This window comes from Polypterus senegalus, chromosome 1 (assembly GCF_016835505.1).
Source record: "Polypterus senegalus isolate Bchr_013 chromosome 1, ASM1683550v1, whole genome shotgun sequence".
Classification (NCBI taxonomy): domain Eukaryota; kingdom Metazoa; phylum Chordata; class Cladistia; order Polypteriformes; family Polypteridae; genus Polypterus; species Polypterus senegalus.
In genome coordinates, this window is record NC_053154.1 from 5,306,543 (window position 1) to 5,324,179 (window position 17,637).

General features: G+C 44.5%; 1 protein-coding gene across 1 annotated transcript in view; it reads left to right on the forward strand.

Moving 5' to 3' along the window:
• The window catches only part of slc1a2b (solute carrier family 1 member 2b), a 165,491-nt gene that overhangs the window by 76,735 nt on the left and 71,119 nt on the right, over positions 1–17,637 (forward strand). The window contains exon 2 of the mRNA XM_039743982.1: positions 15,124–15,263. Within this exon, the coding sequence (XP_039599916.1) occupies positions 15,134–15,263 (130 nt within the window). The 5' untranslated portion in view covers positions 15,124–15,133. The remainder of the gene's footprint in view (positions 1–15,123; positions 15,264–17,637) is intronic.

The window sequence follows — 17,637 nt, forward strand, 5'->3', positions numbered from 1 at the left end:
ACCCAGGACTCCAGATGAGGCCTCACCAGTGTGTTATGAAGCTTGAGCAGAACCTCCTGTGACTTGTACTCCACACGTCAAGGCGCTATATAACCTGACATTCTGTTAGCCTTCTTAATGGCTGCTGAACACTGTCTGGCAGTTGATAGCTTAGAGTCCACTATGACTCTTAAATCCTTCTTATAAGGTGGACTTTCAGTTTTCAGACCCCCCATTGTGTATTCAAACCTCACATTTTTACTTCCTATGCGTAATTCTTTACATTTACTGACATTAAATTTCATCTGACACCAATCTGCCCAATCATGTCTTCTGTCCAAATCCCTACATGATGATATAACGGATTCCAAATTATCTGCTAATCCACCTCTCTTGGTATCGTCTGCACACTTAGCCAGCTTGTTCCTTATATTGCTATCTAAATCATTTCTAGATATTAAAAATAGCAGCTGCCCTAACACTGCCCCCTGTTGGTCACCATTTTTAACATCACCCAATTCTGATGAGGTTCCTCACACCATCACCCTCTGCTTCCCGTGTCTGAACCAATTCTGCCCCCATCTACACGCCACACCCTGAACCGCCCCTTGTTTTAGTTTGATGCCCGCCCTCTCATGTGGCACCTCATCGAATGCTTTTTGAAGTCACAGAGACTATAAATTGGCCTGGTGGCAGAGCATGCAGACGTGTTTCCTGCAATGAATCAACATTTTGTCTCAGGTGTCCCTTGCTTTTCAGGGATAGACTTTGGCTCAACGTGACCCTCTCATAATTAAGAAAAGAGCAGGTTGGCTAGAAGGTTGGGCAGGAGCCGTGTAGTCACAAGGGGGTACTTTACGGTAGAAGAAGGCTCATAGGGGGCCGTCTTAACAGCATTATAGGCTCCGGGGGCAAAGCAGTGTACTGCGACCCCTACCTACACAACCACTCAGCAAGTCACAACATACATAGATCAGCATGGCGGGGGGGCCTGTCCCTGCCCAGCATGCCCATGCATTAAGACGGCCCTGGGCTCATGGCAGGCACCTTTTTCACTTCCACATTTCTTTCCACGTTGACTAAACGCCCTATGGTGGGGTGACCAATTATATGAATATTCTTTGCAGCAGAAACTGTTTTAGCTGAACATTATAAATCTCGCTGACAGGTCATTTTCCCGCCGACCGGCGATTTGTTTCATTATAAATTACCTGTGAGTGGAATTTATTTTGTGAACACCTTGAAAGAAGCAGGCAGCGAGATGTAAATGATCTTTCCCAAATCTGCTCTCCCACCAGGCCGCCCAATATCCCTTTTTTTTTTTTTTTTTAATCTTCCTAGGTGTTCGGTCATGTTGCCATAGCAACTGAGCTGAAATCCAGGGAAACGGCGCAGCCTGGAAAGCCAGTCTCTATCTCACAAACTCAGAAAGTCGAATAAATGAAGTGGCATAATCAACTCCAATTATACGCCACAATAGTTCATTCACTCCTCGGATCCGGAGGATTGAGCATCATTCTCATGGCCGACAGGTGACATCACCAAAACGCTCCTGGCTGAAAGTGGCCGTATTCTCCCCACGAAGTCACCCTTTTAACCCCGGTGTTCACACAGGCAGGCTTTTCCTGGCGATGGCAGCACAAAGAACTCTTTTAGGGAAACGGCAGACTTCAAACAGCTTCAGCCCGGCTGTCTCTGGGCCTAACACCCTCAACAAGGAGCAGGCCGCGCTTGGCTGAGGCCATTGAAATGCTGCTGCTGGTAACCATGAAGCTGGGAAAGAGAGTGTGAGAATCAGACGGGAGCTGAGAAGTGCAGGAATGTGTGAGTTCGGTGCCACCCTGAGCACTTCTGTGTCAAACATAGAAGAACGAACTTGAGAAATCGGACAAGACGAGAGGAGGCCATTCTGTCCATCAAGCTCCGAGTGCTGGAAGTGGCCCAAAAGTTGATAGAATTCCTTATTTTTGATAAAAAGAAGGTGTACAAAATCGAGACAGACACACAGACAACATTTCAAAAATGGAATTTTCAAACTCAGGAAGGTCAAAAACTCGAGGTCAAATGTTTTCATGATTCCTATACTTTCTCTATGCTATTGTGATAGACGGCCAGGGACCTTGCCCGTTCGGGACACCCTGTTGAGGAGAGGACCTAGGGAGAGGACATATCACCAGTAGTACCTCCACCAGGACAACCCCCCTTACCCATTGATGACATTACTTCCAGTCCCAGGCCTGATGACACCACTTCCGGTCCTGCCCCTATTCTATAATGACTTCACTTCCGGTTGCATGGCCATTAAAGATGTCACTTCTAATCTGGGCCTGACAACACCATTTCTGGTCCCGCCCCCACCCATTGATGATGACATCACTTCCATCCCCATGGCCATTGATAATGTCACTTTCAGTCCCGGGCCTGATGACACCACTTCTGGTCCTGTCCCCTACTCTATGATGCCATCACTTCCAGGTCCATGGCCATTGATTGTGTCACTTCTGGTCCCAGGCCTGATGACACCACTTCTGGTCCTGCCCACACCCATTGATGATATCACTTCCAGTCCCAGGCCTGATGATACCACTTCCGGTCCTGCCCCCTACTCTTTGATGATATCACTTCCGGTTCCATGGCCATTGATGATGTCACTTCTGACCCTGGGCCTGATGACACCATTTCTTGTTCCGCCCCTCCCCCCCTTACCCGTTGATGACATTACTTCCAGTCCCATGATCACTGATGATGTCACTTCCTGTCCCAGGCCCAACAACACCACTTCCAGTTCCGGCCCCATTCGATGACGTCACTTCCTCTGCTTGCCTTTAAGACTGCCGTTTTCGACCATCTCAGATCAGTTCTGTTGGGGATTCTGATGTGTAAAACGTTTATTCAGATGATTTTGCAGCCAGGACACCAATATACGGGTGGCTGCCCCAAACCTTTTCATGTCTCTTTGTCATTTTTATGACAGGGGTAAACATGGCAATCCTGTCCAATGCCAGTTGTACATTCTGACCCCTCCTTCACTTTTGACACATTTTGTTGCAGGCTTCAGCTGAAATTGTTTGAATTTGTTTTATTCCCCTCCTCAAGAGACACTCCATGCCACACAATGACAAAGTGAAAAATGGGATATTTTTGAAATATCAATTCAAAATAAAACTGAAATGTCCCGCTGACTCAAGTATTCGGACCCCTTTTACTCAGTTCTTAGTTGAAGCTCCTTTGTTAAGCGATTCCATCCTGGAGTCTTCTTTGGTTTCACCTGACAAGCTTCACACACCTCGATTTGGGGATTTTCTTCCATTCTTCTCTGCAGATCCTTTCAGACTCTGTCTGGTTGGTTGGAGACCATCGGTGGACAGTTCCTTGGTCACTTCTCTTAACAAGTCCCGACTGCTCTGATTACTTACTTATTTCCACAAAGTTGGAAGCTTGGTGTTGTCCAGAATGTCTCAGTATGCTGATACATTAAGATTGCCCTTCATTGGAAGGCCCAAACCCTGATAAACAGCCCCCCACCATTATCCCTCCTCCACCACATACAAAGACAACACAGAAGTGGCTTAGGGACAACTTGGAAAATGTCCCTTGTGTGGCCCAGTCAGAGCCTGGACTTGAACCCAATGGAACATCTCTGGAGAGACCTGAAAATAGCCATCCACCGATGGTCTCCATCCAGCCTGACCGAGTTTAAGAGGATCCGTGGAGATGAATAGCTGAAAATCCCCAAATTCAGTTCTGTGTGAAGCTTGTCACCTCAGGCCCAGGAAGACACCAGGATGGAATGGTTGCTAAAAGAGCTTCAACTAAGAACTGAGTACAGGGTCTGAATTCTTGTGTCATTAGATGATATTTTAGTTTTACTTTGAATTCATTTGCAAAAAAAAAAAAAAATACTAAAATCCTGTTTTGCTTTGTTATTCTGGAGCATTGAGAGCAGTGAGTGTTGTTCGTCGAGGGGAAAAAAAATCAAAATGGCTGTAACATAACGAACCGTGAAGAAGGTAGATAGATAGATAGATAGATAGATAGATGTGAAAGGCACTATATAATAGATTGATAGATAGATAGATATGAAAGGCACTATATAATAGATAGATAGATAGATATGAAAGGCACTATATAATAGATAGATAGATAGATATGAAAGGCACTATATAATAGATAGATAGATAGATGTGAAAGGCACTATATAATAGATAGATAGATAGATAGATAGATAGATAGATGTGAAAGGCACTATATAATAGATAGATAGATAGATGTGAAAGGCACTATATAATAGATAGATAGATAGATAGATAGATAGATAGATGTGAAAGGCACTATATAATAGATAGATAGATAGATGTGAAAGGCACTATATAATAGATAGATAGATAGATAGATAGATATGAAAGGCACTATATAATAGATAGATAGATAGATAGATAGATAGATAGATAGATAGATACTTTATTAATCCCAAGGGGAAATTCAAGACTTTCTGAAGCTCACCACCACCTCCGTCGTTATCTTGTAACAAACGTCAATACGAGACGCGATCGCTAGACTTCACCACCTGAGACAGAAGTGGACGATGTTTGAAGGATACAATAGCATTAAAATATTCAGTTTCTCAACCCCTCTTCTCCCCTTTACGTGCCCACCAATACTTGAAAGAAACCAGATAGTAGTTGGACTGGTTAAATAAGCAAGTGTATTGTAATCCAGGGTGGCACGGTGGCGCAGTGGGTAGCACTGCTGCCTCACACTTAGGAGACCCGGGTTTGCTTCCCATGCCCTCTCTGTGTGGAGTTTGCATGTTCTCCCCCCATGTTTCCTCCCACAGTCCAAAGACATGCAGGTTAGGTGCATTGGTAAATTGTCCCTAGTGTGTGGGTGTGTGTGTGTGTACCCTGCGGTGGGCTGGCACCCTGCCTGGGATTTGTTCCTGCCTTGCGCCCTGTGTTGGCTTGGATTGGCTACCCTGTGTTATGATACAGCAGGTTGGAAGATGATGATGATGATTATAATCCAACGTTGATACATTTACACGCCCGGTGCTGAGTGCTCATTAGTGATCCATTTTTCCCCGGACACCCTCCTCAGTGATCAAATCTTAAACCCCACATGCATTAAGGAAAAAGGATCTCAGAAAGAGAGAGATTAAATGTAGTGTGTGAAACGGCAAAGAATCCCGTAGTACAGTTCTTACTGAATGATGGAGAGGTAAATAAAACGGTCCTCAGGTGGCTGGCTAGCCCGAAGAACCAAAAACACGAGGACGACTCACCAACGGGGGCTACCCAGAGAACTTCAGGTCCATATACCACAAGCCCATGCCTCTTCTCAGGGATTCGCCTCACTGTTTCAACTTCGGGGTGGCCACCCACGAATGGCAGACATCCCTGGGTGAAGTCTGATCATGAAATATTCTTAAGCGTAGATACTCGAGATCCTTGCCTTCTTCTTCCCGCGGAAACATCCATTTCCTGCTTAGATGTCATAGCAACATGATGCCGGCAACAGACATCTGGAATCCTTACCAGGTGGGGTCCTCCCAGAACTCGGTTGTCCACAATCACGCCTGAAGGGATCTTTCTTAGATAATCTCCAGGCCATATAATCCAGTGACGGCCAGTCCAGAAGTGTTATGTAGTCTTCCTACAATCTTGCGTTTTGTGTTACTCCTTCTCACGACGATATGGGCATCACAACTCACGACAGACTTCATCTTTGCCTTCTTTGTAGCCCACAATAGACAGCACGGCCATCATTTACAGAAGCTGCTACCCTTTGCCATTAACACAAGCCAACTCATTATGTTCATCGCATTTCTCCCCAGACTGATTACCATTCAGCCCGGCTACAATAAAATAAGATTTACTGTTTAAAGTGATTACCTTCTCTCCGTGTGAGAGGCGGCAAAGCCCACAAGGCATCAGCGGAGCATTCAATATTCAAAAGTAGCCAGATTGATGAAACGGAGAGAGAGGGCAGTCATTTCAGAGGTCATCGAGTAATTTGGAAAAAAAAATCAAAAGCTCATTTAAGACAAATCAAGTCTCACAGCAATGAGATGAGCAGGGTCAGAGATCAGGAAACCCTACACAAGCTTCTAATGCAAAGTCCATCCATCTCTCCCTTTTCTGCCACTTACACCACCTGAACAAAAAGGACAGGGACGACTGACCATTACGCCATCAGGGACTTTAATGACATTGCATTCAAATCCATAGACTTTAATATGGAGTTGTTCCCCACCTCTGCAGGTCTAACAGCCTCTGCTCATTTTGGAAAATGTCTTTCCACGAGATGTTGGAGTGTGTGGAGTGTGGGAATTGATGCCCATTCATTCTGTAGAGCGTTTATGAGGTCAGGCCCTGATTTTGGACGAGAAGGCCTGTCTCACAATCTCCGTTCCAGTTTATCAATAAGGCGTTCGATGGGGTTGAGGTCAGAGGTTTGTGTGGGCCACTCAAGTTCGTTCTTCCACACCAAACTCATCCCACCATGTCCTTATGGACCTTGCTTTGTGTAAGTCAAGTTGGGAAGTATGCATTGAGACAGTGCATTGCCGCACCCACCACACAACGAAACAACTTGGGATCCCGGTTGGCATAACCAAGCAGACGCGGGGTCCAGTCCCACCCTCCGGGAATGACCTTCAATCTGCGGCAGCCAGGTGTTACGTGGGTGACCCCTTGGCCTGGTCCAGCCACTTGTGTCCCAAACAATGAGGATCTTAAGACCTGATCACCCTCAGGGAAACGCGCCACATGACCGTAGTGCCGAAAGTGACGCTCCCTCACAATGAGGGTGATGTGCCTCATTCGGGACTCCATGAGCAACACAAAGTCAAACCAATGGGACCCAAGGATTTTCTGGAGAGACACACATGAAGGAGTCCAGTCTTCATCTCAGGTCACTGGATGGCATCCATGTCTCACAAGCAGGAAGCACCAGGACTCTTCATCCTTTTGCAGAGATATCAGGAGCACCACGCACTCCTTTCCAGTGACCTCATGGACATCAATGACCTCAAACTGTTTCCACAAAGTTGGAAGTGTAGTGTTGTCCAAAATGTCTTGTTATGCAGAAGTATTAAGATTGCCCTTCACCCCACCATTATCCCTCCTCCACCAAACACCAACTTATCAGTCAGGCAGGTAACGTTCTCCTGGCATCCGTCAAAACCCAGACTTGCCCATCTGAGTGTCACTCCAGAGGACACGTCTCCACTGCTCCACTGTCCAGTGACATTGTGCTTTACACCACTCCATCTGATGCTTGGCATTGGACTTGGTGATGTGAGGCTTGCAGGCAGTTTCTCGGCCATGGAAACCCATTCCATGACATTCCCACCACACAGTTAATGGCAGTAGAAGTTTGGAACTCGTTGCTGACTTTTGCTCACTATGCACCTTAGCAGTCGTTGACCCCGCTCTGTGACGTTACGTGGTCTTCCACTTCGTGGCTGTCCCAAAACGCTTCCACTTTCCATTAATACCTCTTACAGTTAACCGTGGAATATCCAGCAGGGCTGCAAATTCATAAATCGTCTTATTTCAAAGATGGTATCCTATCACGGTACCCAGTTTGAAGTCACTGAGCTCTTCAGAACGACCCATTTTGTTTCACAAATGTTTGTAAATGGAGACTGCATAGCTAAAGTGCTGATTTTATATGCCTGTGGTAATGGGTCTGATTGAAACATCTGAATAATTCATAATTAAGAGGTGTGTCTCGATACTTTTCTCCATATTGGGTTATCTGGGTCCAGGTTGTGGGGGGCCTGCAGTCTAAGTAAAGGTACCCAGACATCGCTTTTCCTTGTTGTCTCCCCCCAAGTCCTCCAGGACTAAGCCAGCTGAGAGGTATAATGTCCCCAGAGAGGTCCCCTTACAGTTAGATTTGACTGAAACAAGGTGGCATCCAGGAGGTATCCTAATCAGAAGCCCAAACCATCTCAATTGGCTCATTTTAATACAGAGGAGCAGCGGTTCTAGTTTGAGTTCTTCCCGTATGTCTGCACTTGTCACTCTCTTTCTTAGGCTGAGCCCAGACACCCTGTGATGAAAGCTCACCTCTGATACTTGCATTCATGATCTCATTCCATTGGTCACTATCCAGAACTCTTGACCATAGGTGAGGACAGGTGCAATGAGAGAAGTCATAAAATCAACCAGAATGTTCAAGCAAATTCTAGAAAAAAACCCAATCTAAATCCGTTAAGTGGTTCTTTTGTACGCTAGCTAAGTGGGAGTACAGTCCATGCCCCCAGGCTGGTGCATTAGTGAGAAAGGGAATCGGCCTGCTGCATCTCTCACGGATTTGCACAAATAAATCGGTACCACAAGCGAAATATGATACAAGGCGCAATGAGAGAAGTTGCAAAATCAACCAGAATGTTCAAGAAAATTCTAGAAAAGAACCTGATCTAAATCCGTTAAGTAGTTCTCTCGTAAAAAAAGCGAAGAGACAGGCGTTGGATTTTATATAAATAGAGATAATGACAGACTGCACTATTTATTTGAACACTGTTTGGTTTTTTGATTTTAATGAAGTACCCGTCACTCTTTGCACCGACCCCTTGCTGCATGTATGTATGCCCTCATGCGCCAGGTGTTTTCTGGCATTCCTCCCTGGACACACCCCAGTGTGGTGGAAGTGCCAGCTGTTCTCCTGGAAGCTCTCCCTGGTGTCCCTGCTCCTCTTCCCCCCAGCACTTCCTGGTGTGGCGGAAGTACTGAGGTGAGGCGGTGACCACGTGTCCCTACAGGGTTGGCCTACCCGTGGCCCCCAAAGCAACCAGGATGGCGGCCCCCACGTGATCCAGGGTGGGCATAGACCCTCTTCTGGTCCCTCAAGGCGTCCCAGCCGGGTCATTGCCCCTGGCATCCCTGACACTGGAAAAAGCAACTCTTGACTACAGAATGAATCTGTTTCTCAAAAGAGAGGTTACTGTCAAAGATAACACCAAGATTGGGGACTTGAGGTTTGCAAAAGACAGAGAGAGAGCCGAGAAGTCCAAGACCAATTTGGGCTTTAGCTGATGGACCCGCTATAAGCACCTCCATTTTATTTTGTATTCAGATCAAGAAAATTATCAGCCATCCAGGATCTTAGTTTAGAGAGACAGTTGTGTAGTTGATTTATTGCAGAGTTGCAGACGGGAATATAAACCTGAGTATCATCAGCATAGCAGTGAAAAGAAATGTTAGATTTCTTAAAAAGAGCTCCAATAGGGTGAAGGTATATAGAGAATAAGATAGGACCCAAAATGGATCCTTGAGGAACAGCACATTTAAGAGGAGCAGTAGACGAAAAAGAGGAATTTAAAGTCACTGAAAAGTGTCTACCAGTTAGATCTGACCTGAACCAGTTAAGAGCGGCCCCTTTAAGCCCAACAAGATGTTCAAGCTGCAACAGCAAGATCTCATGGTCAAGTTTAAGTGTGACGTGTTTGCTGGAAGCGAAGGGGTCTGAAGACATTCTGAATACTGTGGACCACCAGGGCGTTCTATCCATCCCAAACACCCGAACACACCAGACACAGCACACGTTTCTTTATAGTGGGAAACGCTTCCTTTACGTTTCCCACAAATGCTGCACTGTCCACAGTATCAAGCACATTCTGTGCCTCTTTTTCTCCCTCTTCCTCGTTTTAGCTCCGCTCCTCCTTCATCCTCTTGTTCCCGACTCTGACTCTCCGAGTGGAGTAAGGCGGCTCCAGTCAGATCTGGGATCACTCCTAGGTGTGGTGAAAGCCCAATATAGAGCTCTGCAGCTCCCCCTGGCGGTCCCCATGGAACCCTACAGGACTGTACCATGAAGCCCGGTGAGAAACCGTGGAGGCACAGCAACCCATGGGGGCTGTCCTGTGCACATCTGCTCACCCCATCCTTCTGTTATATCGGCCTCCCTGCTGGACAAAGTCCACGGCTGTCCTTCAGAACACACGGCAGCAGTGGTTTACTAACTGGTACACTGTAGGCAGCACCTGTTCAAATATGGGGAGGTTCTCACCTTATAATTCTTATTTTTACCAAATAAAGGAGCCCTCCCAATTTAAATGTATTACTTTTTTAATAAGGGTCTTGAGATTTAGTCCTCAGGCCTTGTATTCCGACAATATCCTGAATCAAAAAGAACAATGAGCGCACCCCACCAGCCAACAGACATCGCCTGAACTAATAAATTCAACTTTCCAGATCAGAAAATCAATTATTTATTAGAATGAAATGAACAAATGGAAGGCTAGACAGCTTCTCACGAGAGCCTGATTTGTATGATAGCAAGCCGGCGGCTCATTTAACTTGTCAGTTAAGGCGGCTGTGAAACACCGGCATTTCTAGGAATTCATTGAAAATTCATGACGTCCTACATCGTATATCAGGGTCTCGCAGGCAGGGGTCTAATGCCGGTGTTGGTACTGCAGGGCACAAACAAGATGGACCGACAAAGCGATCTGAAGATGGGGAGAAATGTTCACAGCCACCACGCTTGTCCGTCTGCAGTAAATCGATAAAGATCAAGCCGTTCTGAAAAGGGAGGGACGCCTACAACTTGAAAGTCGGCCCTCGTGTCTCATTATTGAAAGTGAAGAAGAAAGGCCGCCTGCGAAAGTTACTGAACTCCGGATTAGCGTTAATCCCTGCGGTCCTGGCGTCCCCTGCTAGCATCAGATATGTGGATCTCTTTGTCTGTGTCAAAGCACGGCAGGGCGAGAAAAGCATCGACTGTCTGTGGTGGCGTCAATAGAGCCGGGGCTGAGAAATTCAAAGTCAGATGATGGGTTTATAATAGTGAGGTGCTTGGCTTGTTCTTAGAAATTCCACGAAAGTTCCTCAGAGAAGATGAATTGACAAACCCACGGCTTCTGGGAAGAGTCTCCATCTGCGACGGAATCCTTCTTAGAAGATAACAGGTGGAGATACCAGCAAGTGGCACTCAGTTTGCAGTATCCAGTACCTGCACTGCATGTCTTCTTAAAGCTCCATAAATCTCCTTAAAAGGGGGGGGACACACGTGTTAATGTAATGATTCAATGTAATCAACCGATGGTGCAGCTGATTATACTCAGGTGGTCTCCCAGGCACGAAGATCATAAACGTGATTACACAAAAGGCCTCCAATCATCTCCGTCTCGTCCCCCTTTACCAATATACCCCATAAGTGCCGAATCATCTGAGCATGTCTGCAAGTGACCTGAGCTGCTGTTATATTTCTAGTCTGAGATGTGCAGAGTGAAGTGACAAGTTGACAGGCCTGTCCCTTGTGGTGCTCCAGTGTTGCTCACACAGTCCTGGAGTCTCACAGATGGTGGTCTGCCCGACAGATAGTAAGTACATCATCAGGACCCCACAGGCTCATCCGCCTGCATATGTCTGAGTTGACCTCTTTAACAGAGATGGCTGGATGGTACTGAAGGAAATGGAGACATCGATAAACATCATCGTCACAGAGCGGCCAGCTTTGTCCAGCCTTGTGGAGCAGACAGATCATTGCGTCCTCCACCGCAATTCATGTCGGACAGGCAAACTGCAGTGGGTCCTGGTGGTCTGTCACAAGAGGACTCATATAGTCCAGGACCAGCCTCTCAGATGTCTTCATGATGTGAGACCCAAGTGCTACTGGTGTGCAGTCATGAGGTGAAGGGGCGTCTGCCTTCTTTGGAACACGAACAATGTAGGATGTTTTCCTCAGCAGCGGCATATTCTGGAGCTTTAGGGACAAACTGAGCAGGTGACAGCGGACACCACAGAGTTGGTCAGCACAGGCCTTAAGAGCTATCAGTGCAGACATTTCATGTACAGACTTGTGGCAAAGGTGACATCTTATGACAGTGCCATGTTTAATGTCACTGAGCTCTTCAGTATGACCCGATATGTCTCAATGGAGATTTCACAGCTTCGTGCTGATTTACTGCACCCGTTAACAATGAAACACCTGAACTCATTCATTGGGAGAAGTGTCCACAGACTGGTGGCCTTACACATAGATAGACTTTATTGAAGACAAAGTACACAATTTATTATGAATTATTACTAATTATGTCATTATAGTATGTAGCATTCATTTAGTACATCATCACTGATTCACTGTGAGGCATTGCTGAGTCTTTTTACCTGACACTTCCTCACATGTAGAAATAAAGAAAAAGTCCATTGCAGTGGAGTCATGGATATGAAGGTGTCAGGATGGAGGAGAAGAGGACTGCCAGAGAGGAAGTGGGTGGGCTGTGTGAAGGTGAGGCCAACGGGAAAAAGGGGTGCCAGGCGAGGAAGTGTACAACAGTCGAGAGTGGAGGAGGCTGGTCAGATCTAGAGACCCCAAATGAAAGAGGGGAAACATTTAGGGGAGGAGGAGGAGGAGCAAATGTAAGGATGGGCTTGGGACTGCACGATGTGACATAAAGCTTTGGTTTGCTCAACTAGCATATCAGGGGAGAAAATACTCATATACTGTTTTACCCTCTGTCATTCCTTCATAATGATCTATTAATTTTGTAGTGCCTTTCATTAATATCTATCTATCTATCTATCTATCTATCTATCTATCTATCTATCTATCTATCTATCATATAGTGCCTTTCATGTCCTATCTATCTATCTATCTATCTATCTATCTATCTATCTATCTATCTATCTATCTATTATATAGTGCCTTTCATTACTGTCTATCTATCTATCTATCTATCTATCTTTCTATCTATCTATCTATCTACTGATTAATTATATAGTGCCTTTCATTACTATCTATCTATCTATCTATCTATCTATCTATCTATCTATCTACTGATTAATTATATAGTGCCTTTCATTACTATCTATCTATCTATCTATCTATCTATCTATCTATCTATCTATCTACTGATTAATTATATAGTGCCTTTCATTACTATCTATCTATCTATCTATCTATCTATCTATCTATCTATCTATCTATCTATCTATCTATCGATGTTATATAGTGCTTTTCTCTCTCTATCAGTCTATTGCTGGTTCACTGTGTGATTATCAGCGAGTTCCTTCCCTTGACCCTCTTCTGTGTTTCCTGTACATTATGGTGACCGCCCTCTTACAGTGTGGTGATAAAGTGGCATTTTCTCCACAGCATGTCCTCACTGGAGATCACAGGTGTAATTATTACTCAGACATGACATTTACTCAGTTGAAGCGCTCTGTTCATGCCAGGCTGATGGGTTGGTCTTTGAGGTTCTAAAACTGGTCAGAAAGCACTTCTTCATGGTGGGGTGTGGCACAGTGGGCAGTGCTGCTGCTTCATTCTCCGGTGCCTTGTCACTGTCCCGGTGCTGCTTGCACGTTCTCCCTGTGACTATGTGGGTTTTGCTCTGGCTGCTCTCTTTTTGTCGGCCACATCCCTGAAAGCTGTATGTGTTTCTTTGACTGGTGATTCCAAATTGGCTCAGCGTTTTAGTGGGCTTAAGTGAGCACTTGGGTGGGCTGGTGTCCTGTCCAGAGTTGTCCTCTGCCTTGTGTCCAGTCCTGAGAGGTTAAGCACCATCTCGCTAGCAAACCTGAATTGGATTAAAGGCGTTTCTACACGTGACGTGATGTTCTTCAAGTGCACGTCTTGCTGAGTATGTCTGTTGTCTTATGGATTTACTGATTTCTGCGTCATCTCTCCTTCTGATCCTGCACCTTGTATTTGGCTTTAGTGGTCTCATTCTTCAGCATATCCAGGGTCTGCTCCACATAGCCATGCACATGCTACTGAGCAGGCAGGCAGAGGACACTTGCCTGACATCCCCACATATGTCAGACAAAACATTATCTGTCCAGCACTGACGGACAACGTGCCAGCTGCTAGGCAATCCTCAGCGCCAGCGGTTATTCACTAATTAGATTTCGTCTTCCGTTGCCATAAGGACTCTCTAAGGAGGTTGCTCTAAAGTAAATCGCTTGTTTTGTTTCAATCCAAGCTGACTCTGTAAGCCTCGGGCACCCGTGTGGTTGTGCATTCATGCCATGGCTACAGTATGTGTCAGGTCACTATACAGCGGCTCGGAGAAATGTTCAGTGGGAGGAATTTTCATGGCAGGGGCTTTGAGCGAAGAGCATCGTCTACACCATGGTATTAACAAAATCATCACATTCACAAAGACACAAGGTGGGTCCACTAGGGGGCGCACATTACTTGGGAATGAGTTAGTTTGTGACTGCGGCGTGTTACTTAACCTGAATCTGCATAGATATAATATAAAAGACAATCCCCCTCCCTAGTGATGTGGTTGTAAGTAACCCATCCACCCATCCATCCATTATCCTGCCCGCTATACCCTAACAACAGGGTCACGGGGGTCTGCTAGAGGGCTCAAGGCAGGAATCAAACCCTGAGCAGGGCACACACACACACACCAAGCACACACTAGGGACAATTTAGGATCGCCATTGCACCTCACCTGCATGTCGTTGGACTGTGGGAGGAAACCCACGCAGACACGGGGAGAACATGCAAACTCCACACAGGGAGGACCCGGGAAGCGAACCCTTAAGGGTCTCCTAAATGCGAGGCAGCAGCGCTACCCACTGTGCCACCGTGCCACCCTTATAAGGAATCATGTAGGAGAAATAATGTAATAGGTTAATGGTGGCTTAGGGCCGATTTATACTTCACGTGACGTGATGCTACTGTTATGCAAACGATGTCCTGTTCATACTTCTGCTGCAAGACAGCAGCTGATCAGACCGCATCTACTTAGCGTGCGTTCACAGACATGAAGTGGCTGGAGCGTAGCGTACCCCTTAGGGGCAGTCAAGCAAAGCGAGCAAGGGGCAAAGCCCCCTAGTAAATCTAAGGATTCTAAATGTGCAGAGAGTTGGAATATCGTAAATGTAAGGTGTTGTGTGTGGCCAATGTTGCCTGCTGATGCTGTCAGTTCAGGAGGAAAGCCCAGAAGCTCATAGCGATTAACAACTGGGTCGGTTTGAAGATGACATTTACGACGGTCGACTTTAATTATTAATTTATTATTATTATTATTATTATTATTATTATTATTATTATTATTATTATTGCTTGACTAATTAAACATTTTGTCCTAAACTGGTTAATTGATTAAGCCTCACCCTGACTTGGACTTTTGTTAAACACTAATGTTTTGTTTTGTTTTTTCATTAATTCTTGCAGTGCCAACATCATGCCTAAGCAAGTAGAGGTGAGGATGCATGAGAGCCACCTGGAGCCAATTGAGGCGCCGTCTCTACCGTTCTACAAGAAGATCTGCCAGAAGCTTTCAAAGAATTTACTTCTAACACTTACGGTGTTTGGTCAGTACTGTCAATTTGTGAAATAGTCCCTTTCATGTCCGTCTATCTATGAATTGTATAAAGAGATAAGATAAGCAGAAGAGCTGGGGCACCATGGATGTCTCATTTAATGTCTTAAGGTGGTTGCAATGGAAAATAAGGCAAAGAAAATGACAGTGCAGAAGCAGAAGAACAGAGTGTTTATCTATCTATCTATCTATCTATCTATCTATCTATCTATCTATCTATCTATCATATATAGCGCCTTTCATATCTATCTATCTATCTATCTATCTATCTATCTATCTATCTATCTATCTATCTATCTATCATATATAGCGCCTTTCACATCTATCTATCTATCATATATAGCGCCTTTCACATCTATCTATCTATCTATCTATCTATCTATCTATCTATCTATCTATCTATCTATCATATATAGCGCCTTTCACATCTATCTATCTATCTATCTATCTATCTATCTATCTATCTATCTATCTATCTATCTATTGATCTGTTGTGGGTTTCATCCTGGTTCTCCATTTTCCTCCCACTGTCCATAGATATGCAGGTTAGGTGAATTGGCAATGCTAAATAGTGTTTGTGCGTTCCCCCTGTGATGGACTAGCGTCCGTCCATGGTTTGCTCCTGCCTTGCACCTTATGCCAGCTGAGTTGGGCTCCAACATCCCCTTTGAACCTTTTTTGGGTTAAGCGGGTGGGACGATGACATCATCTTACAGCCCCACAACCCTGCTCAGGATTAAGTTGGCTAAGTGAATGGTATGGTATAACCTTGGGTCACGTGACTCTTGGTAATAAGTTGTACACTGCACAATTGTTTTTGTGAAAACTGGGAGCTCTGAAGAGTTCTGTTTATGAAAACCATTAAAAAATTCTTAGAAAGCTTTCTGGTGTAAACATCTTATTTTCGGCAAGTACATTTTGGGAAGACACTCCTGAAAGCATTTCAGTCTCTAAGACTCAATTTCTCCTTAAGTTTCCATTTATAATAGCAAAATATTATCACAACCAGGGGAGGCTTACTGTACAGTAATATTAACATGGGCTTGCAATTTGTAAATCATGAAGTGTGACTCCTCCAGGAGCAGACAGCCTGTCTTGAAGTGGAGTGAAGTGCACTTACCTGGACCTTTACCGATTGGTCTCCCATCTACAGTGTTTCTTATTACCTGAATGTTTAAAGCAGGGGTGCCTACACTTTTTCGGCTTGCTAGCTACTTTTAAAATGACCAGGTTGAAATGATCTACCTACATTAAAATTGATATATATATATATATATATATATATATATATATATATATATATATATATATATATATTGTCACGCTTGGATCACATATTTGCACAGAGACACAGGAGGTTGTAGAAAGCAGGAATTTTATTCAAACACTGCAAACAAACATTTGTTTCTTTTTCAAAAGCTTAAACGTACTCCATGACAAGTCAGAGATGACAGTTCCACTTGGAGCAGAGAATGTCAGAGAGAGAGCGAGAAGCAAAACAATCAATTCCAAAAACCGACAGGCGCTGCGATGTCTTTATTACGTGTTATAGAGTAAGTGAGAGGAGAAGGAGCAATATGAAGGTAGACTCTGCTTCAGGGGTTTTCCCAGGGGCGTCTGTGTTCTCTTGGGGTGCGATCACATCTTACAATATATATATATATATATACAGTACAGGCCAAAAGTTTGGACACACCTCCTCATTCAATGCGTTTTCTTTATTTTCATGGTAGATTCTCACTGAAGGCATCAAAACTATGAATGAACACATGAGGTTTTATTTCAGGTGACTACCTGTTGAAGCTCATCGAGAGAATGCCAAGAGTGTGCAAAGCAGTAATCAGAGCAAAGGGCGGCTGTTTTGAAGAAACTAGAATATAAAATGTTTTCAGTTATTTCACCTGTTTTTGTTAAGTACATAACTCCACATGTGTTCATTCATAGTTTTGATGCCTTCAGTGAGAATCTACCATGAAAATAAAGAAAACGCATTGCATGAGGAGGTGTGTCCAAACTTTTGGCCTGTACTGTATATATATATATATATATATATATATATATATATATACACACTGAGTATGCTTTTTACATAAAGTATATGTTGTCGTGCCTTACATAACTGAATAACCCTTATGGCACAATAACAATTCAATACATTTCGGTGATTACAGTATTTGGATTTAATAATCGTCATGTGGTAAAGGCTGACTCGCATCAATAAGTAGAGCTGAACAATGCAGTCAAGGAGGCAGCACATTTCCTCATGTTTGGCTACTTTTCCACTGTCAGTAAGTTTCAAAACTGTCCATGAGCCCAGACTTCAGCTGAATGTCATCCTCCACTGTAGAGGAGTTTTATTTGAAGCA